The 25,568-nt window shown below is 36.4% G+C and overlaps 2 protein-coding genes across 8 annotated transcripts in view; both read right to left on the minus strand.

Moving 5' to 3' along the window:
* Positions 1-2,038, minus strand: part of LOC127862107 (uncharacterized) — a 34,633-nt gene extending 32,595 nt beyond the window's left edge. For both annotated transcript variants that reach the window (XM_052401085.1, XM_052401083.1), the window contains exon 1: positions 1,935-2,038. The gene's annotated coding sequence lies outside the window, so the exon portion shown is untranslated. The remainder of the gene's footprint in view (positions 1-1,934) is intronic.
* LOC127862105 (uncharacterized) overlaps positions 1-25,568 on the minus strand; it is a 123,939-nt gene that overhangs the window by 91,463 nt on the left and 6,908 nt on the right. For 5 of the 6 annotated variants that reach the window (XM_052401080.1, XM_052401079.1, XM_052401081.1 and 2 more), the window contains exon 2: positions 17,706-19,999. In XM_052401080.1, coding sequence (XP_052257040.1) covers positions 18,528-19,976 — 1,449 coding nt within the window. In that variant the 5' untranslated portion in view covers positions 19,977-19,999 and the 3' untranslated portion in view covers positions 17,706-18,527. Of the gene's footprint in view, positions 1-17,478; positions 20,000-25,568 lie in introns of all 6 variants that reach the window. The other variant, XM_052401082.1, reaches the window with a different exon arrangement.

The raw sequence follows: 25,568 nt of genomic DNA on the forward strand, positions 1-25,568 counted from the left end.
TCGAAACGTTTTTATTTAAATAGTAACATTAAATTTGTTTGACTTATTTCCGACGTAAAAAGCGATTTTATATAACGAGGTTTTCGTTAAGATACGCAAAGAGGGCACCGAAATTCCTATTGTTTTACTTATGCACGTTATATAATTCATACTGAATATTGCTAAAATCACTTTTTTCAGTTTCTGAAATTAATTAATGTTCTATAAGAGGGAGATCGGTAATCCTACACATTAAAGCTTCCGGTCGCACTTGTCAAGACCACATGTCCGCGTTGGAAATGATATAAATTTAATTCCTCTAACTTTTCTTTCTGGATACCGACTGTCCGAGTTTTATAAACCCTATTTACACCGTTTACCAAATTGTATTTCCTTTTTATCGAACAAAATAAACAAAATGTACGCTTAGGGCAAATTTCGACTAATAAGTTTCCCCTTTAAAGACAACGGTAAATATGTCATATGAGTCAGACTTTACATTATATGTCAAATAATGAACATATGTACTTGTTTCTTTTACCAATGTTCGCAATAATTTATTCACGTGTATGAAAATTATACAAGTAAAGTATTTTTATATCATAAGAGCTTTGGCAATAGCGTGGTATCAATAAAATTGATAGTAAAAATGAACGTGAATTCCGATTATTATAAAATAATTCCATATAATATATAACTCAATAACAAGCGCGTCGTCGATTACCGTTTGTTGGGGCTTTATAGTCGTTATGTTACTTGATCAGTTATTTGGCGAGTGGTATATTATTATTATTATTTGCATATAAGGGAAGTATTAAATTTAGTTTCGCTTAGTCCTTGATACGCAATATCGTTTGTTTTTTGGTTTAAAACAACTTTTGTACGATAACCAACGACAATATAAGCTGACACCATCATACTCATTTGCGATTATTTACTGCTTGTTTCTATTTGGACTCGTTAAAATCGCCACACGAGACGTTGTTTCATGCTGTTTCCATGTTTTAAATTTCACTTTGTTTTCTATAGACTAAACAATAAAAAGTAAAAGGCTTTAGAGCGATGTTGTCATGGCGTTTACAAATCCATCCATCCATCCATCCATCCATCCATCCATCCATCCATCCATCCATCCATCCATCCGTCCGTCCGTTCATCCGTCCGTCCGTTCATCCGTCCGTCCGTCCGTCCGTCCGTCCGTCCGTCCTTCCATCCCTCCCTCCCTCCCTCCCTCCCTCCCTCCCTCCCTCCCTCCCTCCCTCCCTCCCTCCCTCCCTCCCTCCCTCCCTCCCTCCCTCCCTCCCTCCCTCCCTCCCTCCCTCCCTCCCTCCCTCCCTCCCTCCCTCCCTCCCTCCCTCCCTCCCTCCCTCCCTCCCTCCCTCCCTCCCTCCCTCCCTCCCTCCCTCCCTCCCTCCCTCCCTCCCTCCCTCCCTCCCTCCCTCCCTCCCTCCCTCCCTCCCTCCCTCCCTGGAATGTTATACTTTTCAGTAGGGCCGATTTTTACTTCCATATCTGTCACAAATATGAAATAAATGATTGGGGAACCATGAATATTTTTTTAGATAATCAAGTTTTTTTCAATACCATAGTTTTCACAATGCATGCAACGCAGGTGGTTAAAATAAATAAATAAATGTAAAATAAACAAACACTGAATCATGCACTAAGTATTTTGCCCAATCAACAAGCATATACATTTTTGCATTTTATTAAATTGAAATAGAATAAAGCAAAACGAAAACACAGAAATGGTATTTAGGATTTTAACGAGTTGAAACATATCTATAGTACCAGAAGATGAAGCAAATGAACATATGCAGTGGTGATGTCTGCAGTAATAATTGAAGTAGGACATTATGTTTTGACATGTTTAAGTTATTCAAACGTACTTTTAATATTCCGATAATATTTATAAAATGTATGTGTATAAAACTGCAGCAAGACAATAAGTGTACCTGTTATTTAAGTGCAATATATATTCCCGTATTCTCCATGTGAAAACTAACACTGGTCGATGTTGTTGCACCCAGAATACTCCTACTACAGTGTACGCAGAGCGTATGAAAGGAAAACAATAGTGAATGACAGGAAAATATCTGATTCAACAATCAGATAGTGTCCTGGATTTAGTTTAAGGTCATAGCAATTTTTCTTTTGATGAGGCGGTGTGAAAGTTAAGTGTGATACAACGACATGTCCGGCTATGAGCTACAGTAATTTAGAGGATTTAGAGGTAGACTGCACTCTATTACCATGGCTGGGCCTAGGTTTTTAATACCGCAAATGGCTGACCTTTTAATTAAAAAATGTCCTTTCTATTATAATTATTTTAGAATATTACAACATTGTACTTTTGTTAATATGTATTTTAGATGAAAATTAAAATTACCTAAAAGTGTTAATAAGTACATTTATTACGATTTCCAAGTCAAACGTTTCTTTATCTTCTACATAAAAAGCTTTTTGAATCCCACATTATAGGCGAGTAATTTCCTCCTGATATCTGTAGGTACTTTGTTAACATACTGTTTCCTGTTTATTCCAGTATGAATTGATTACAAACCGGTCCTCCTTCGCACCTATTCCTCTTAGAACTGTTCTAAAACCGTACATGCAATCAGACACAGGGAAGATATAGATGAAGGCACGACGGAAGGTACATTGTTATGACCCCCGCCATGGGCACATCGCTTTTGTCGAATCGGGTGAGACCAAGAAGACAAAGAAACCAACAAAAGCATCAGTTCTTGATGGGACGAGAAACTGGAAGATGACCTTGGTAGAAGGCTTGCTTTCCCAAACGTGGTCAGACGACCCTACGACCAGATATTGTACTGTGGTCAGAGACAGGAAAGAAGCTCATCACCATAGAGCTGACAGTACCATGGGAGGCAAGATGTGAAGAGGCCTACGAGCGGAAGAAGGCAAAGTACACATAACTCATGGATCTGTGCAAGCTATTTCCCGTGGAAGTTGACGTTAGACAGTCCGTGCACAGGCTGATGACAGCAGTAGGAACTACTGGCTGGGAGAGACGAGTGGCTATCCAGAAAGTGAGCCAAGCAGCTGAACGGACATCAAGCTGGCTGTGGCGAGAGGAGAGGAGCTAGAGGCAATCAACCAACACACAGTGACTGATCACCACTCTGGGGCCAGCGCTATCAGAATGTTCATAGAATTAAAAGGGCCGAAACATTCTAAGACGGCGGCGTCCATGCTGATGGTGTCGGTAGAGGTGTAGTCTACAACCAAGCACAGACTGGTAAGATTGTATTCAAACTAAAAAGAAACGCCATACGCACATTATCATAATAGTACTGTTCATAGTATACCCATCCATGTAATGAATAGAAGTGAACATCGGCACTCAAAAGCTCAAGACAATATGTCAAACAAACAACTCCTTTAATGTCCGCTTTCACAGTCGTGCGCTGACCGGATAACGCAGGTCACATATAACATTAATATTCAACTATCGTACGTCAAACCATTCGCTGGCAGTAGGACCTTAATCAACGTTATGTACTATCAAATAATACAGTATGCTGCATTTCTATGGAGTCGTTCAAAGGTCAACATGTAATTTAAGTGATACGAATACAAGTCTTTATAAAAAGGCAAAGCTCGATTGTATTTTCCGTTAAATACCGAAAATACAGTCTGTTTCCCTTATTTTAAAAGATGCATATCTAGTAAATATAATATATACATGTATTGAGGAAGTCGCAAAAATGATAATAAAATATAACGCATTACATCTGATTTTTTTAAATGTACCTATTAACTTTCATTTAGAACAACGCGTTATAACACCGTTAAACGTCGAACGAACATAACAGACGTCGAGATGGGAATTATGAAAATCATAATAGAAAACGGTTTGTACAAAGTAAACGAAGAAATCATCATTCTGTAGGACTATTTATCTTGTTCGCCATACATAAAAAGTAACATCCGTAATACATTTCTACATCTCAAGACACTGTTTTGTGTATTTTTATAATTGCAACCAATATATGATTATAATAAACAAAACCACTAGCTGGGGTCGTTAATGCACGCATATTTTTATATTAAACATTTCATAAACGATGGGTCAAGAAAAACATCGACAGAAACGAATTTGCACTCCATTTCAGCTAGCATTGTCCAGTTGTATCCAGCGTAATTCCGGTTGTTGTTATAACCGGGTTGCCCATTAAAAGATTGTTTAAACCGACCGTCTGACATGAGTGTAAGTACATTATTTACTTCAGCGTCATGCACCTAACGAACTGGATATATTCAATATGTTAATATTAAAAAAACTTTTCGTAAACAGCGTGTTAGATTGAAACATCGTCGAGGACAAGTTTGTTTACAAGTGGAGTGTGCACTATACAGATAGAGTCGCATTTATTAAGATCATTTCATGGAGCAATATCCAATCCTATCCAACATATTGCCGGTTGATGCTCTAACCGGTTGGTGAAACGTGAATTTTAACGCGGCTGTTCTCATATAAGTTTTGATCGTATATGTTATAATATTATATTTGAAGACACGTCTTTTGTGTTTAACACATGTTTTGCAGACCCGTAAAAATATATACTGACATCGTACAGAAAAATATTAATGCCACTTCACTATTCTTCGAAAACCTGCAGTATAACAAGTTCATAGCCATAATCAATTCACGTAAACTTACTGAAAATTTAAAACACACACACCTCATTTGAGACATTAATACTTAAAATAATAATTATTGTATCAATAATAATCTAATTATTAATAACAATCAATTATAAGAAAAAGTAAAAGAATCCTACCGTTATTCAATCCAATCAACCTCCAAACACTGATCAGGCTATCATCGATCGCAAAGTACTTATTGCATTATTCACCTACTCTTTATTATAAGTATTCATCGAATGAAAAATCATGTTGTGATAAGAACAAACAAATTGTGCTATCTATTGCAATAATCAGATCCCAAATCGATCGGATATAGAACAGAACAGAACCAAGCTTGACACGTGTCTGACACTAGTGATTGATTTATTTTAGCATGTTTCAGTCCACCTATAACCTTGGGCCTTACGAATATTTATTCAAGCTATTTCTTAGATGACCTACGGCGACAGTGAATCACGTCACACAATTAGCGTTACTAATAGGATCGACTGTTAATTGAATGTTTATTATAGATCAGTAATGAGTGAAGATGCATACACTTACCGGTTTATAGGAATTAACGTGCAATATGTATTTTCAATTATCAATAAATTCAAGGCCTTTTCGGTTATCGGGAGGTCAAGGCAGTCAATGTCCGGGTTGTGTCTGCCATTATCACTACACTGTATACTACCTCACGAGAAATGTAGGAAACTGTACATATAAGACATTCGAGAGGTCTTTTGTTTACTTTCAACATGATTTATATCGTATGCCTAAAACCCAACGTATTGTCATTTTGGTACCAACTTTTTATGCACAAAATTTGTGTTCGTGTGTTGTATGAACAGATAAATTATAGAGAATTGCGTGTATGTATTCTACATATTCGTCCGAACGACAAAGGAGGAATCAGCCAACACGAATAAATAATTACACTCATTGACGACCACTTTTATTTAATTGGTATATTTATATAACCTAAGTATAAGACACAACGCTGTCTTTAACAGCGTTCATGATATTCATTTTAAACATTTGAAACCCATTGTAAAATCCAGAATTGTAGATTCATATAAATTGTAACCATACACTAGAAGATAGTAAAATGTTCGACATTTATAGCACATTTAATTCGAATCTTAAATATGAGATTTAATAGACTTCGTTCCGAAAAAAATAAAATTTTATTTATGCCGATTAAGCTTATCTGTTCAACCTCTTCGTACACAGATTGGAAGATATTATGAAAACAATATTGCTAGACAAGAAATATATTGTCTTTGTTGAAATGTCACGGATATTGAGGACGAATTTCATTTTGTATGTATTTGCTCAACAATTGTTGAAGAAATACATAAACAATATTACTATAATCATCTGTATTTAAGTATGTACAATAGCTGCAATCAACCAATAGGTCGGAACTGATAAAACTGTGTTTATTTGTTAAGGAATCGTTGAGTATAAGATTAAACTTGTTAAATCGTATAACCTAATTTACAAATTGTTTGTCCTCTGTATTTCAACACACAGTCTGTCTGTCTGTCTGTCTGTCTGTCTGTCTGTCTGTCTGTCTGTCTGTCTGTCTGTCTGTCTGTCTGTCTGTCTGTCTGTCTGTCTGTCTGTCTGTCTGTCTGTCTGTCTGTCTGTCTGTCTGTCTGTCTGTCTGTCTGTCTGTCTGTCTGTCTGTCTGTCTGTCTGTCTGTCTGTCTGTCTGTCTGTCTGTCTGTCTGTCTGTCTGTCTGTCTGTCTGTCTGTCTGTCTGTCTGTCTGTCTGTCTGTCTGTCTGTCTGTCTGTCTGTCTGTCTGTCTGTCTGTCTGTCTGTCTGTCTGTCTGTCTGTCTGTCTGTCTGTCTGTCTGTCTGTCTGTCTGTCTGTCTGTCTGTCTGTCTGTCTGTCTGTCTGTCTGTCTGTCTGTCTGTCTGTCTGTCTGCCTGCCTGCCTGTCTGCCTGTCTGTCTGTCTGTCTGTCTGTCTGTATAACTGTCTGTCTGTCTGTCTGTCTGTCTGTCTGTCTGTCTGTCTGTCTGTCTGTCTGTCTGTCTGTCTGTCTGTCTGTCCTATGAAAAAGCTTTAGTTGCTTATACACATGACAGCGTTTAGACAACCTATACACGTGAGCCAACTTGGTGGCCTTTGTAACTGGGGAGAACTATTTAAATGAGTCAGGATAGATGACCGATACACATATTTTGGCATGTAAGCATAAGCCATCTTAAGTGGCCTAGTCACTTGTTTTAGCTTAGATGATATATACAAATAAGGCAGCTAATTACGGAATCCGGATAGGGCCAAGTTGATTGTCGCGTGTCGACCTTCGAGGTCGACGCACGACATTCAAGCGACGCACGATATGACAATCGACATTTAAATTCCACATGCGACAATCAATCGACAAGCAAGATTTGAGTGTCGCATATCGCGCTGGGTTTTAGAAAAAAATATTGCAGAAAATCTTGACTGTCGATTCAATTGTCGACTCTCATTTCGTGCGTCGCTTGAATATCGCTTGAATGTCGTGTGTCGACCTTCGAGCGCGACACTCGACATTTGAGCGACGCACGATACGACGCGCGATATGCGATATGACACTCGACACTAAATCGAGCAAATGTCGCGCAAATGTCGCGCAAATGTCGCCTGTCGACCTTCCCTAGGTCGACACGCGACATTTGCACGACGCACGATACGACGCGCGACGCACGATATGACACTCGACAATATATCGAGCAAACATCGCGCAAGTGTCGCATGTCGACCGGTGTGGGAGTAATTTTTTCAACTGCAAGCACGGTGTATTAGTAACTTTTTAAGATACAAGTAAAAAATGGCGGCATCTCGAAACCATAGTAACAACAGCAGACGCAGCAGCAGTAGCAGCAGCTGCATTAGCAGCAGCAGCAGCTGCATTAGCAGCAGTAGTAGCAGCAGTAGTAGCAGTAGCAGCGATAGCAGCAGTAGCAACAATAGCAGCAGTAGAAGCAGCAGCAGAAGAAGAAGTAACAGCAGCAGAAGCAGCAGCAACAGTAGCAGCAGGAGCAGCAGTAGCAGCAGTAGCAGAAGAAGCAACAATAGCAGCAGTCGAAGCAGTATCAGCAGCAGAATTAGCAGAAGCATCAGTAGCAGCAGCAGAAATAGCATCAGTAGCAGCAGAAGAAGCTGTAGCAGCAGTAAAAGCAGTAGAAGCAGTAGCAGCACTAGCACCATTAGCAGCAGAAGCACCAGAAACAGCAGTACTAGCAGTAGCAGTAGTAGCAGCAGTAGCAGCAGTAGAAGTAGTTGTAACGGTAGTAGTAGTTGCAGCAGTAGCAGAAATAGCAGCAATATCAGCAGTAGCGGTACTAGCAGTAGAAACAGTAGTAGCAGCAGTAGTATTAGAAGTACAGTCCAACCTGTCAATAAAGACCACTCAAGGGATTTGGTCGTTGTGGTCTTTGTTCACAGGTGGTCTTTATTCGCAGGGTCGATCGAAACTTTGCAAAATATGCTAGTAGTTTTTTTAACAGGTACCTTATCTATGTATGTGCTCTATTGTTTAAATGTTTGAATACTTATGCGTGTATAATGAAATAAAGGATTGAAAACACAGTTTTGTTTTACATTTGTATATTTATTATATGTTGTATTTCTATTTCCCCTATGTTTTATTATTTATTTAATTTATCATATACTGTATACATAACTATTGACATACATGTAAACGTACATGTACATGCGTCAACAAACCACTTATGCACTAAGTTATTCACTGACGCGAATTCCGATTCACGCTTAGGGCGTTTACTTTCACAGTTTACGTTCTCCTCGAATTCGTCCATAATCTCATGTTAACGTTTTAAAATGCTCTGAATTTGAGTTTTTCCTACACCAAGATCACTAGCCATTCGTCTACAACTGTGTTCTTTACCTAACAGACTAATGACCTTAACGCGTTCTTCCAACGTCAATAACTTACGCTTGGAAGCCATGATGTTTAACTTGAACTGACAATTTACTTTTCTATAATCTATGAACGTCTTATTACGGAGAAATTTAAGGAGAGAATGACAATCAAAATGTTTGTCTTTAATAGACATCGTAAATGATATGAAACCGTTAATTTCCTTAATGAGTTTATGAAAGCCCCAAATTTGTCTTTGATATTTTCGGCAATAAGTACATTAATCGCGAGTCACTTAAATACAAAGGCAAATTTTTATACTTTTGACAAACTGTCAAATGCATAAAAGAAGCAGGCGACTACCAATTAGCAATGCATGTTAAATAAACAAACAACTGCTATCGAGTGCAATAAACTGTCACTTGTCAATATCTCCATAGCGACCGACGAGTCCACTGGTAAGATGTGTATCACGTGACTACGCAGCGTCATGGCGGCCTTTTTGTTTTTTGAAAGTTGCTAAATCGTTGATTTTTATGATTGCAGTGGTCGTTGTAAGCTATCAAAATGGAGTAGCAGAAGTAGAAGTAGCAGTAGTAGAAGTAGAAGTAGCAGTAGTAGTAGCAGCAGTAGCAGTAGGAGAAGCAGAAGTAGTAATAGTAGTAGTAGTAGTAGTAGTAGTAGTAGTAGTAGTAATAGTAGTAGTAGTAGTAGTAGTAGTAGTAGTAGTAGTAGTAGTAGCAGCAGTAGTAGTAGTAGTAGTAGTAGTAGTAGTAGTAGTAGTAGTAGTAGTAGTAGTAGTAGTAGTAGTAGTAGTAGTAGTAGTAGTAGTAGTAGTAGTAGTAGTAGTTGTAGTAGTTGTAGTAGTAGTAGTAGTAGTTGTAGAAGAAGTAGTAGTAGTAGTAGTAGTAGTGGTAGTAGTAGTAGTTGTAGTAGTAGAAGTAGTAGTAGTAGTAATAGTAGTAGTAGTAGTAGTAGTAGTAGTAGTAGTAGTAGTAGTAGTAGTAGTAGTAGTAGTAGTAGTAGTAGTAGTTGTAGTAGTTGTAGTAGTTGTAGTAGTAGTTGTAGAAGAAGTAGTAGTAGTAGTAGTAGTAGTGGTAGTAGTAGTAGTTGTAGTAGTAGAAGTAGTAGTAGTAGTAGTAATAGTAGTAGTAGTAGTAGTAGTAGTAGTAGTAGCAATAGTAGTAGTAGTAGTAGTAGTAGTAGTAGTAGTAGTAGTAGTAGTAGTAGTAGTAGTAGTAGTAGTAGCAGCAGCAGCAGCAGTAGTAGTAGTAGTAGTAGTAGTAGTAGTAGTAGTAGTAGTAGTAGTAGTAGTAGTAGTAGTAGTAGACGTAGTAGTAGTAGTAGTAGTAGTAGTAGTAGTAGTAGTAGTAGTAGTAGTAGTAGTAGTAGTAGTAGTAGTGGTAGTAGTAGTAGTAGTAGTTGAAGTAGTAGTAGTAGTAGTAGTAGTAGTAGTAGTAGTAGTAGAAGTAGTAGTAGTAGTAGTAGTAGTAGTAATAGTAGTTGGAGTAGAAGTAGTAGTAGAAGTAGTAAAAGTAGTAGTAGACGCAGTAGTAGCAGAAGTAGTTGGAGAAGCAGCAGTACAAGTATAAGTAGTATTGGAGATATTGTTATACACCAGAGATATGCAGATGATACAGATTTAACAGAAACTAACAGGAAAACGTTGTCGTCTAATGCATACATTTCTAAGGCGGACTTTACGCGTTCCGCCTACCGTCAGTCATTTGGGAACGTCAGTTTGGATGTTGCTCGAAAGGACAATTGGAACAATACCACGACACACTTTAAGAAATCGTTCCCTCTGCCTCGCAAGATAAAAATGAATCACAAAAGTCAAAATGTCAAAGCATGCTTGCAAAATGACGATGATATGAAAATAAGCGATACATTTATTGTAAATGATCATTCTCAAATGCAAACACCGATCGTGTTGCGTCAGGAAGCTCCAGTGAACAATTGTGACAGTAAGGACAGCATTGACGAGTTTACTACGTGGAGTATCTCGTATGAATATAGAACAACGAGACAAGACATTGCTTGCGACGATGACTTTTGTCCCACTCCGATGACGATTCTAATTCCGTTTGTGATATCGATGAGTACACGCTTACTGTAACCAGTGAGACCACGACAGAAGCGAAAGATGATCTCGGTGAAAATACCAGTATTTCTAGCAATTTAAAAAATGAGTTGGAATCTGACAGTGCATACGTGGAATCTACCAACAAACAGCTGACACATACAAGGCAAGACAGAAGCGATAGCTTTATAGTCGCGGTTTCGGGTAGTATTTTCGAAGAAGACGTCAAAGAACAGACCGAAAACATCACAGCCATGGCGTCTTATTTAGACGCTGAACGGGTGTATTGTAACTACGGGTTTCGTGAGGATGAATCATCGATGGCAACGAGGAGTAGGGATTCATCGCACGTTCAACCACACAGCACCTACACAGCACAGAATGAATGTAGTGCTATCGATGTCATGGCATTCTTTTAGCCTTAATTGTAGTACATGTATATATTTAGTGTTAATTAGGAATGTACATTGTGATTTTGTGCTATATAAAGCCATGTTTTATTAACATTACCTGTTGTTTTATATACTGTTTTTAAAAAAGTGATATGAACGCCTTATTAAAAAGGATATTACGTTTTGCGTTATCATACGTGTAATAACTGTAACCGAGCGTCCTTCTAAACGTAGTGGAATTTCATGTCAGTTCATATGAATAAGGCCTTTAGTTTAAGCGCTTTGTATAGCCGAAACACGCAATCTTAAAAGGAGCTTCGTAAAATGTTCTTAAACTTGTACCACAACATGCAAATGTTGACTTTTTTTATCATATTAAGTTAAAAACAAATTATTTGTAAAAAAATACATTGTATGTACATGTATCACGCACGTCGACAATAAATCACTTAAATAGGCATTTGGCGGATAATAGTCCTATGTTATTAATAAACGCCACTATCCTAATTATGGCTAAGGCTAGGGAAGTTCGCTTGCAGCGCTTGAACTTGATGGCAAGCGCTAGCTATACGTGATTGACAACGAATGTTTTGCTATGTATCGACGACGTCGTTCATTAATCGTTTCTCTATCAGTGTATTTCATCTTATCAGAAGGCCACGTATCATATTACGCTTTAGTTTGGCCAATAACAGTAAATCTACCAGAGCTATTGTTTAAGATGAACTTGATAGTGCGAACCATTAATTTTCAAGGTAACAGGATTCTAATAGTTACCAAGGTAACAGGATTCTAGCAGTCGATCGAGCGCTTCATAATTGCAATGTACATGTACGTGATAATCAAAATTACTCACTTTAAGACAGGAGAGAATTCAAACTTCAAAGAAAACTATAATGTGAAATAAGGATCAAATCACTCAATGGCTGAATCGTTACAGACACATCGCATTAATGGCACTCAACGAACTGTTTGTGTAGTAAACATATTAACGCTTATTAAAACTGTTTCATTTGAAACACATGTTACTTAGCAACCACATGTTTGCGTTAATATTTGACGAACATGTTTTAATAATGTTAAACCAATCATGCTTTTAGAATAACGATATGATAAGCATTGTCGCTGAAAAAAAAGTGATTTATTTGAATTGGGAATTTAAAAGGATAACAAAAGACTGCAGTTCAGATTTCGAAATAATCGTGTCAAAGCGACGATTCTGATAAACGATTAAGGCCAAATCTTTTGAATAGTCGTATTTAAGATAGGGAAAGATATTACTTAATTTGGTTCATGAACAATACAAAGCGTTAATGTCATTATGTGGGTACTAAATCATTACTAGAAGTTTATTAAATAAGATTATTTATTAAATACTTGTTAATTATCAAAATAATTAAATTAATTCGCATGGAATGTTTTTGGAATTAACAAACACTATTGCTACGGCGAAAGTTTTAGTTTAGAACTACATATCTCATCATTTGTTGTCGACTGAAGAAGAGTTCGGTATTTTAAAGACATGTTCAATTTTCTTTGTAGAAGATTTTTCATCGCCATCTCCAATTTATAATCCATTTGAAACTTTAGGGACTACGAATATTGATTACATTTCTGTTTTGAGGCGATCATCATCATCATCCGACCGACCGACCGTCGGACGGATGAACGGAAAGTGCGACTTCTAGATACCACCCTACCAGGGCATTATCTAAACGTATGTGATAAAATATTTAGTTCCATTTAATCCTATCTCCATAAAATCAATCAAAGCGCTGAAGGCACTGCAGTTGTTCGCTGTTGTCGTCCTTGATTAGCTTGTGCGCATTGCACAGGCTAATCTTATTTGACTTGCATTAAGACCCGTATTCCCTGAAAGCAACCAATATGTACAGATTTCAATGATAAACACTAGACTGGCCAATGTAGACTTACAAGCTGGTATATAAACTCACTGCTAGAGAGTATATACACTCACTGCTAGAGCAGACTCATTTATCGTCTGCTGCAGACAGGCAGCGGTAATCGTCCCTTGCAGAGTGAGTTGTGGTTCATACCGTACTTAAGGCTTCTAAGCACATACTGATATGCAAAATATGCTCTGTAAATTTAGCTGGCCGCTAACGCGACCAACTAAAAATAGTAAGACTTTATTTTTTGTGTCCTAATTGACCATGGGATATGCATGTCATCAACTGGGCAGACACATCTTAACAATATGAGAGATTAATTAGTATTTTCTAGTATCGTTTTTGGTTTGAACTAATGAAAACACGATGATACTATTATCAATTTTCTACCAAACATACACGACATTCAACCTTGAATATACCATTATTTTATTTTGATTAATAATAGTTTTTATGTAAACATACAAACATACATATTTCATTTCACATATTATTATTCTATTATTCTAACTTTATTTATACGTCATCGTGCAGTTCACTTATTGAATTTAATGCCTTTTCAAAATATATTTATATAAGGTACATGTTAAATAAATTGTTAATACAATAAGCAGTTGTTAACAAAAAAGAAACAACCAATACATGTTGAATTGTTAACATGGTGAAAATGGAGGAGCAGTAAAAAGAAATTAGCATATATATTTACCTTGATATTGAGTGTTGACGTTTAAATTTACTTGTGACATAAAAATTGAACAAGTGCAGAACACATTGCCTTTATAAGTATTTAGTGTAAATTATTAAACTATTAACCCATTTATGCCTAGCTTCTAGAAAAAAGGCCTTGGCAAACAGCGTAGACCCAGATGAGACGCCGCATGATGCGGCGTCTCATCTGGGTCTGCGCTGTTTGCTTAAAGGAATTTCTGTAAGAAATTTTCTTAACATAAAAATAAATATACTAGACATCCCTAATTTTGGAAATAAATTGATCCAATTTAGAAGGATGGGAGAGTCCACTAGGCATGAATGGGTTAAGATCATAAACGATATGCTGTAGATCGACGAGAATACCAGTGTAGTACAACAGAAGCGGACATCGCGAGGAAAGTCGAGGAGAAAGTATATACGCTTCAGCCTTACAATCAATATAAGAAAAATAGATCGAAACATCACGCTATAATGGCCATATTTAATTCGCCAAGATGTCTTGTCTTCTTTGAATATGCCATGAAAAACAAAATCATGCCATGTGAAATTGTAAAAAAAATAAGTTTCACAAATCATCATAAATTTGGTATATTTCTGGAACTTATCATCTTAACTGCCTCATTCAAAAGCTCTTTTGCCTTACACATCACGTTAAATAACTATAAAATAGCATACACACATTTATAGTTCAGCATAATTTACGAAATGTTTCGACACTTTATGACTTAATAAAAGATGATGGCAAGTTCCCCCACTTTTATATTTTTAGCTTCGATGCATATTTCGAATGGAGATGCAAAGACAAAAAAAAATCTTGTGGGAAATATGCCTTCATATCTAATATTGAACTTTTGTGAATTTAAATATTGCGCTGTAACCCAATTTCTGTGTTGTTATGCACATAAAAACACAATAAAACTGTATGTGTTTAGTTGTTAATGTATACTTTAGTTACATTTAGAACACGTTTTCCATGCACAATGTAATGTTTCTTTTAATTTAAGACTTAAGTGTAAAAAAATAAATTTTGTGCAAATTGACGAATTGTGTGAACTAAGGGAATCAACTCTTTTACGGTTGTTTACGTCGCTCCATGACAACATGTAGTGCAAACACCGTTAATTTACCAAGGATCACTAGGAGTCACGTAACCTTTAGTTTACTCATATTATTGTAAAGTTACCATTTCAAATATATTTTTGATCGAAAAAGGGGTTTCAATCTCTGTTTAAATAGAGAAGTCAATAAATGGTTGACAGTTCCTGTCCAGTGCAATGCGACTGCAGACGACTCAATAAATATTTTTGTGAAAACCTTTGTTTTATATCATAATTTATATAAATTTGTATAGAAATTGTATAGAATTGTATAGATTGATTTGTATAGAATTAAATTTTTATAGAATTTAAAAAATGTTAATACTATTGAAAACTCTGTGAGTTGAGAATAATTATGGTATAAATGACTAAAACGAATTGAAATTGCAAATGACGCTATCAGCGAACGTCATATTACTCATTATATGAGTCGCGTTCTGAGAAAACTGGGTTTAATGCATGTGCGTAAAGTGTCGTCCCAGATTCGCCTGTGCAGTCCGCACAGGCTAATCAGGGACGACACTTTCCGCCTTATCCGTATTTTCGTGTAGAAGAGACTTCCTTTAAACGAAAAATACCATTAAAGCGGAAAGTGTCGTCCCAGTGCAGTCCGCACAGGCTAATCTGGGATGACACTTTACGCACATACATTAAGCCCCATTTTCTCACAACGCGACTCATATAGATGTGAATTTTCAGTGTAAAGTAATAGTCGCAGAAGTGGGATAATGGATGCAGCGCTAGTCTACATCGCGGATGATCCGAGATCGAGATCGCGTCGTATTTCTTGCCAATTTGTTCTACAATTAATGCAAAAATATGAACGTAATTTGTAAAAATATTCAAACTAAATAACAGAAGGTTACTAATCAGTAAACAGTTTTTAACGTGTGTTTTATGCGAAACACGGCTTAAAATACATCAGCGCCGTCCTATAAATAAACATATCGCCAAATACTTAAAAAAAGAATATTCTGCTAGAAACAACGACAAATCAATTTATTTGTGACAAGTGTAGACAGCCAGCGTACTATACTACATCACTGCAACCTCCATGTGCCTTTTTCAGCTCACCACCGTCGCACAATATTCTCCATAACCGTCCTCCTTCGATTCAATTAAATATAAAAAAAAACATCAAAAAGCCATGCATATTTTTTATGTTTTAAGAAGCCTGGACCTAAATTTATTGTTGTTCCCACTTCTACAAGAACGGAAACATTCATTTCCCATAATATTATCATAACAGCGGAAAGTACGTGCTGTCCCGGTCATTTCAAACATGATGGTACTTCTTTTGAAGAAATTGTGATTTCTAAACCGTCTACAATTGATAATGTGATTTTAAAAAGACCATCCCTTCTGAAATTTCTTACTTCAGTTCGAGATTATTGCATATGTTCAAAAAATAAAAGGCTGTCATTTGATGATTTTGCAACGTTCAGTGATGAAGACATGTCCAATCTTACCGGAATTTCGGTGTCTAACTTTGTAGAACTCTTGAAAGTCAGTGATTCATCCATAAGAAACACGCCTGCTAGAACTGTTGCAACTACTATTGGAATTTTCTTGTTCAAGCTTAAGTCAGGTCTCTCAAAGACAGTACTTTCAACTTTGTTTGACATTAAAATCTAGCGTCAGAAGAGCCATACACTCATACATATAAGTACTCCTGACCGACTGTGTGCCTTTTAATCTTGGCTTTTCTCACATTTCACGCGAGGATGTTATTAATAAAAAAATACGCTCGATTTGACACTAATTGTGTTCTTACTCGTTACCATGACAACCAACCACTTTTGTTGCTTTTTTACAGCATGCTGTGTGATTTCAATACTCATGTACAATTTTATAATTTTCAAGATGAAGTATAATGTATATGTATATATACGTTTGCAATTGTTTTTATATACCATAACAAATATTCACACGTATTTATCATGTTGCCATAGCAACCATAATAAAGCGATATTAATTATAAAACTGTTGTTTTCTTATATTCAATATATCGCCCTATAAGATAAAAGTAAATTCATTTAATACTGTGACAGGGCATATTTCAAACCTTCGTGAACCTAGCCCGAATTTTACCTGCTTACTCAAACAGTAATCAACCGCGATTTTTTCATTTCTGGTTTACTAAAAAGTATGTGCCATATCTCTTAAAAAGTGTCGGGTAATCGGCAACAGAAGTGCCATTGTCATTGAGATGATAGGCTAAAGAAGTTTCCTTTAACTTGTGGCATCCGACTCAGTAAAATTTGAAAAATCCCAAATACGTCATATTGATATTTTAATACGAATGGTGAACACGTTCTTTATTACCATAATGGTGTAAAGCTTTCGTTTTAAGATGCTAAATTTCATGATGCAATTAGCATCTAAAATCAAACAACATTAGCGAAAATCCTATACCAAGTGATAGAGCAATGAGTAAACGTCAGAATCCCGACCGTTTCTGGGAGGGCCAACTCATAAGAGTCCAATATAATTTTGCCCAATATATTTTGATAATGGTCCATGTACAATAATTCAAATTTTAGCAGTTTCCCGAATAATATTCTTCATTACACAATAGTTTACACAATAGTTGCCTAGTTGAAATTGATGAATAAACACAATTTTCTCATTGATTTATTTAAAATGTACACGATACAAATAAAAGATACAAACATGTGCTTTCGGGGCAACAATTAATGAGTATGAAAACAGTTCAACTTGGGCATGGTTTGTGGCCAAACGCCATGAACCCGTTGCTCAGCTAAAGAAACCTATACTTACCTGTATTCAATACCTACATATTAATTAAAGAGTCAATAATTAAACAATAAATGCAATAAACAACCAATATGTGTAAATGTAAATGTAAAATATATAAATGAATCTCAGAAAATCCCGTGTGTTGTTTCGGAGACACCTGCAACACTAAATAAATATTTTTCATATATATCGGGTTATCGCAATCGAAATCGGCATCAATTCGCAAACCATCTTTTACCTGTACTGTAGTATTTCATTTTTACTATCTACGTATACTATATCATGTCCCCGAATTTGTCATCAGTATAATTTTAGGGTTTTTGATTCTTTGGAAAGATTCTTCTAATTGAATTCCGACTTATAATGGGAAGCGTCTTAATATGAATTAGACTAACATATACAACACAAATGTGACAAATTGCATCAGTGAGTTTCGAAAAGGATATGGATTATCTATGCTTAAAAAATACAGTTTGTGTCTACAAATTACTATTTGGAACTTTCAAAAGATTGTAACATATAATGTAAGATTTTGTTAAAAAATCTAATTAAAAACTGCCATGCAGATTATTCATGTTAAAATGTATAAATGTGCAAAATATTCAGAGAACAATATAACTGTAAAATATGGCAACGAAAACAGCGTAGATACTAAACAGAACAAGTCCTAGTCTTGATAAAAAATGTTGACGTGGCTAAATATAGCCTTTCCACAATTAAACGGATACGTGAACATATTTTGTACCTCTATAAAATACATATGTTTCGTACTTAAATTGTGCTAAACAAATACACGAATACCCAACTTTTTGTTATGTCGTCATCATCTCGTGAAATAACCGAGCAAAGACAACTTTATTAGCATAGTTTACTTGTCAAGTATGAAAAGAGAACACAATTCAAGAGTGAAAACTTTGCTTAAAATATCACAATAACATGCTGTTGGTGAGCTAAACTTAAACCAAGTGGGTAGTATTCATTATTCTGCTGTTTAAGTATTTAAATTGTTTCTGTTTTAAGAAAAAAAGTGAAAAGAAACCAAACACGAGTATCGAAGCTGTTAAAACAAAAACGGTATGATTCGGTGTCTGACTTTGGTACAGTATTCTTGCCAGTAAACTCCGTACTTCATGCTACACTTCTGTTCGTCCCTGAAACTGCGGTGAGTGAGCAGAATAACGAGAACAATAACGTACGTGTAAGGAAGAACATACTCAAATCCGGTTGTCACCGTCCAGAAAAACGACAGAAGGATTTCCGGAATGTAGTGAAAATGGCGGGACAGTCCCCACCAACCGGAAGCCAGCAGGATGCTCTCCCTTACTTCGCCACACTCGATCCTGTACTTTGCACGTATAAGATCTGGTTTTCGACCCCAGACTAGGCAATCTCCGTTTGCCTTGCGTACATCCTGGCGCTGTAGATCGGCGAGGTAATTGATCAGAACAGAAAACAACCCAAAGACCAATATGCTAGTGGCAAGTGGAGTGCCGAGACGGAGTGGGTGCGTGACGAGGTAGTGACTGACGATTGGATACAGGGACGGCAGCCAGCACAGACAGCCCCAGCATATATAGTAGCCGGCTCTGTCAAGGATGATGTCAATAGTGTGCATGTATCCGGCTTCCCATGTGAAGAACTTGGTAATATATGTCAGCTGAAGAATCGTAGTGACGAACATGCTGTCTACGAAACCGTGAATCTCGTAACTCTTCAGTGCGTATATACAGACCAACAGTGGCCAGACGGTCATTCCAAATCGACAGTTAGTGAACACTTTGACGTCTATTCCGCAAATACGAGGATACAACTCCGTGCCCCAGTAGTAGTCGAAGACGAAGCCACCTCCTGTCTTCCCACTGTCCGATGTGGACGGGCGGGTTATCCCTTTGATGTACAGGAGGAAGACAAAGCAAAGAGCAAACACGTTCATAAACCCCAGCAACTCACCAAAGCGGTCATACACGACCTTGGGGGTCAAGCCGTTGTACTTCAGCACAATGGTTAGGATAGCGAACCCAGCCATTGTGACGCAGTAATGCAGGAAGCCGTTATCTTTGTACTGCGGCACGTTTCCCTTTGGTGTCACAGGTCCGTGAACTTCTTTTCCCGGTAGAACGACCATCCAAAACAGTGCCCAGGCGAAATAGCCAAAAATGACTCCCACAGTAAACGTGTTAAAAATGCTAAGTTCATTCCACATTGCGACAATTGTTCCAAGAACGGAGTCGCTACGGAAGTGTGCGATCAAAGTTGAGTAACTTCCGGCAAACTTGACGTTCGTATACCAATACAGCATTACTATCTGAGGGGTAAGACCAACAAGCGCCAATGGGAGGATGAGCTTGTTGAACAAATTTGTCAAGCGTCTATTCATCTCTGAATTTTCGAGCGTTTTATAGCCTTCTTTGTAACCATGAAAACCATTGGATATGACGCCATTCTCTTTTGATTCGATGTCCATTTTATCCAATGACTTACTTTTTGACCTGGTTTTTGCGCCAATCATTTCCCGGCCGTGGGTATGCTTTCCTGAAAAGAAATATATCGATGTTATTTTATATCATGCCATCTTGGCTTTAAGGAACTATTTGTGGCAAATGGGTTATCACATGAAAACCAAATGAATGACGACGTCATACAAGGGAATAACATGCTTTGTCTTTTCATACAAAATGTAAAAAAGAAGTTCTGGACTCCTTACAATTAAAAAATGCGAAGTCACGCATCGCGGTAATAGATAAAGCTTCTTCACTGTGCGTGATTCGGGTTTTCCGTGCACAATAAGATTCTTATTGCTGGACCGGTTTGGAACAGCAAGATTATAAGTCACGTGCTTTGAATAAGCGGTCCTCTGGAACAAAGCGAAGACACTCGCCTATGTTTATACTGGCTATAACGAGCCCTGATCAATAGACACATGCACACTCCAACATGGTTTTCTGCTTCAAATAACAGATAGTTTGGTCGCTGTCTGAATGCATCTTTCCATGACTTATATAACCACGTATGTCTACATCTTTGATTTGCGGAAAGAGCAAACTGCAATCCTTAAAGAAATACAATTACGCTGATATGGACATTTCGATTTATGGATGCGATTTGAACCATCTCATAAAAACAATGAATTCGTGTTTTTTAATTAGATTAAACGACACATTAATAAAAATAATCAAAACAATACAACTCTTTTATTGATATTTGATTCATATATGATCTCCGCAGCTAATTGCGTAATGTGAGGGTGCGGGAGGGGTGTCCCCTTCCGTCGTTGATTTTTTTTTTTTAATGGTACCTTCAAATGATGCAATTTCATGCTATCTAATCAGCATTTTGCATGATAAAAGTGCATGTAAAACAAGAACTTGAGTTTAGACATCAAGTGTGACAGACACACAGACAGATAGACAGACAGACAGACAGACACACAGGGGTAAATCAAATGTCTCTCAAACCAGTATTTTGTTTTAATAACTTTACTACGCTTAAAATAATTATAGACATGACTAAAATAAGAAAAAAAAACAGTTTAATTGCATTAAAAATCTTACTTCAACTGAAATAGTCCAAATTTATGCCTTTTCCATGCATTTTTTCGGTACTCTTCATTAAACTTGCGCATAAATTGCAGACCACTGCCTAGTGTAAACACATAATTTCAAGTATTTGATTTATTGTAAAGAAAATTCGTTTACTTTTCACGATTCCCAGAAATTGTTGCATGGAACAATATGTGCGCGCACATCGCGAAAATATGAGACATGGTGATATTCACATGTTCAGTGGGTATACCCTGTCCCGATTTGATGATAATTTTTTCTCAAATCTTTTAATAGTAATATATATGCCGAAATTGTATTGGAACAAATTGCGAATGTTTTTTTTCAGTTCTTGAGCACTTTTTCATGTCAATGTTGCTCAAAAGAAGATCGACCGTTAAAACAGAAACTTGTTAAATGGTAAATAAAAGTTATAAAAAAAGTAAAATTAATCTTTCGGTTTCTCTAAATTTGTTCAATAAATCGAATTTTCGGACAGACAGACAGACACACAGGGGTAAATCAAATGTCTCTCAAACCAGTATATTGTTTTAATAACATTACTACGCTTGAAAATAATTATAGACACGACTAATATAAGAAAAAAACCCAGTTTAATTGCATTAAAAATCTTACTTCAACTGAAATAGTCCAAATTTATGCCTTTTCCGTGCATTTTTTCGGTACTCTTCAGTAAACTTGCGCACAAATTACAGACCACTGCGCTAGTGTAAACACATAATTTCAAGTAATTGATTTATTTAAAAGAAAATTCGTTTACTTTTTCACGATTCCCAGAAATTGTTGCATGGAACAATCTGTGCGCGCACATCGCGAAAATATGAGACATGCCGATATCCACATGTTCAGTGGATATACTCTGTCCCGATTTGATGATAATTTTATCGAATCTTTTAATAGTAATATATATGCCGAAATTGTATTGGAACCAATTGCGAACGTTGTAGTTTTTTTTTGGGTTCTTGAGCACTTTTTCATGTCGATGTTGCTCAAAAGAAGATCGACCGTTAAAACAGATACTTGTTAAATGGTAAATTAAAGTTATAAGAAAAGTAAAATTAATCTTTCGGTTTCTCTAAATTTGTTCAGTGAATCGAATTTTTGAAGTTTTGTTGACCTCATGTCTATTGCAATCGAGTACTCACGCTTTTCGGATGTTACCTCTCGACTCAAGGTAAACAACGCGCGAAGTGTATGTCATTTGCGGATGTGTATGGAACTATTGGCTTTGTGTGGTTAAACACGCTCTAAATAAACAATTTTGACATGGATTTAACAGGAATGAAATAAAAAAATAAATAAAATTAGGTACATCGTTTATTGCGGCAATGTTTGAATTCATTCAGAAATTATTTTAATTGTTTCCTTAACCGCTCGACTGAAGGTTATTGGAGGATATTGATTTTCACAAGTCCCACGCGGCAGCCATTTGTAAACATTTACCTATAGCTAAATGTATCGATGAATTTCATATGTATCTCCTTCAGCCAATCAAATAGCGCAGTTTATCACTTACAGTCAATGAAGCGTGCAGTTTAGCTGGCGAAGGTTAGATCGTCTGTACACATGCCTGGGGTTAATCACACAAATTGACAGCTGTTAATGGCCTAATTAGGGGCATATGACAGGAAAACAAGTGGATTGGAACTGTAAGGGGTTCATTTTTTTAAAATCATATCTAGCCAGCCAGCTGGGGGGGGGGCTTTAGCCCCCTAGCCCCCCAACTAAATACGCCTCTGTTATCTCCCCTTGACAGCGACACATGTCACGTGTAATGACAGTTAACTAGTTATGATCGATACATTTTATGAGGTTTAACGCATGCGCCATTGTTACCAGATGGTGGTCTGCGAAGTTTATTTCAGTTTACAGCCGTCTGATGAGACTCAGACATCGAACCGAGACCCAAACAAGGCACAGTTCCATTATTTTAGATGATGCCAGCCGAGTTCGAATACAAAATGCATGTGTCCTCCCATAAGCCTAAATGCAGGCACATCCAGGAAACAGAGTTTCTGCAGTGATTTTTCGACAAAGAAGAACCTCAATAAACGAACCCCAAACGTTCATCTCTCAATAAAGCGCTTAAGCCTACAATGTAATGCAGCAATAAGTTGAAACACCGCATATAGCCAAACGAGGTTTTGTTGCTTTTGCTTAATCAGAAGATAAATGGAACACTTGAGTAAAAGGCACTGTGTTCAAAGTTACCGGCGAGAGATACCTTATACTTCGTCAGCGATCAACACAGAAAGCATGGACATACAAAACAGTGTAAACTTGTATACACATATGTTTGAACTATTACTTATAGGCATGTTATCGATTCAAATTTAATCAAAAGTTATTTCTTAGTCGAAGTTAATGAATCAATAAAGCAAATGTGCCACTTTTGATAACGTTACTGTCATGGGTCGTGATTTTCTTAATTGGAAAAAGTTATCGTTGTAATAAATTTGTTGAAGCTTGGTAAATCATATTATAATTTATCCAAAGACCTATAAAATACGGTATTATACGTCTTTGAATTATCATATCTTATTTAATTGTGAAGTTTGAATAATAAATGAACACTCGCACTAGAAGGGAACGTGAATACAAACAGTTCGCGTAGGCTTTGGCAATTTTTTAACATATATACAAGTGTTGTCATTGTCTATCAAACTCGAAAAACTGATAAAAGTCAGAGGCCACAAATGAAACCACTTAACCATGTAAGCTTCAATGACGTTGTTGATACTGCAATCGACAAATTCAATGGGGTAATTACCGGATTAACAGACGCTTAAAGCCGACTTCGTTAGCAAACAGGATACGGCCGGTATATGTCGATCACTTAAAGGATATCGGCATTCCACTTTGTTAATTTCGGAATTAAGCTAAAATCACATTATGTCTCGCGCAGAATACGCTGGTTATGATTGGGATGCTAGGGATTACTAAACGCAAATATAGGTTTAATGAAAAAAGAATTAAAATTCAGTTCATCGAATAATAGTAATAACTAGCAATGTTATGCCCTGCTTAATATTTATGATTGTGTTTCCACTTATATTAATGTGTAATTGATGTAACAGAGATTTTACTTGCAAATATTTGTTGGTATTATGTCAGTGTTTCTTCTTTTACAGCAGATCAATCACATGACTGGAGGACGTCGATAATAAAAAGGGTCATGCTGCGGATGTGCGAATGATATCCGCCTAATAATGTATCACATTCAACAATAACTTAGCACAATCTGGTCTGAACTTAAGGCAGTCGAGAAAAAGCAGTGGGCGCTGTAAATATACCCTGACAAACTAAATTAGCACGTTTTGGGGTAAACTGTCAAAACGACCAATAATGTTTTCGATTAATACCGCCGCTATTTATTTCATCATTAAATGGAAAATGTTTTATATCGTAAGAATCCAAGTAATAACGCCAATAAAGGTAATAAAAAAATATTCGATTCATGGCAATTCTGCAATCGCCGAGCATCATCCGTAATGTATGCAAATGCACGCTATAAACGTGATGGCATTACAATAAAACGTTTTATTTTGTATGTGCAATGATAATTTATCTTAATATGGACCACACATGATTTATAATTTTAAAACATTGACAAATACAACTAAAATATCCCACAATAAAGCAATCAGTAATTCAGTTTTCATAAATGTTAATACGTTTATTGTACCATTATCATGTCATAAATGTTTATTATTTTATTTAATAATGTGAAAGACATTTATTAAGTTTCATTCCCTTTGTTATGATTTATTATGTTTCCAATAATTATCAAATGTGGTGTCTGTAAACTGTACTTGCTTATTAATGGCGAGCTCAACAAACTTAAATTAAAATTCAAGTAAACACGAAATAACGTTCACCGAAAACATTTTTTTCCCGTGAGTTTATAAATAACATAAAAAGCATTGCGCGTTGATTTTTGTTCAAATATTAATATTCAACTTTGTCTCGGGTTTACATCAGATATTTTTGTTGCTTGAAATCTAATCGTAAAATGCAACTTTTTTACGCAAAGAGAATCTAAATCAAAGTGAAGTGTATTCGAATTCATTTAGTTATGTACTATTTATAACCTTATGGAGGTCTTATGAAAGTCTCGTCCGTGTACATATGCACACTATAAGCATGTCAATGCCTTTTTACCAAAGATATATAAATAAATGTTTATTGATAGATCTGTGGTTTAACAATATATTTTGTATACTCAATATCGTCATTAAAACAACACAAATTCTTAAATGAAGCTTAAACGTTTGGTGCTAAAATGCATTCATCTTTAGTTTGCAAGTCCTAATTTAGTGTAAGAATTTTAAATGCTATGGGTTATTTATATATCCCGACTTACTTGCCACCATGAGCTAAATTGAATACAACACGCACGTGCTTAAATTGTATGAATTTCTGAAAGCTTAACTTATAGTTTACTGAATTTGCGTCTCTATATTGTAATGTTTGTTTCCGAGTGTACAGTTGCGACCGTAGACAGACTGTGTCTTATTATATTCCTGAATTTCATCAACTTG

The sequence above is a fragment of the Dreissena polymorpha genome, chromosome 16 (genome assembly GCF_020536995.1).
Source record: "Dreissena polymorpha isolate Duluth1 chromosome 16, UMN_Dpol_1.0, whole genome shotgun sequence".
In the NCBI taxonomy this organism is placed as follows: Eukaryota; Metazoa; Mollusca; class Bivalvia; order Myida; family Dreissenidae; genus Dreissena; species Dreissena polymorpha.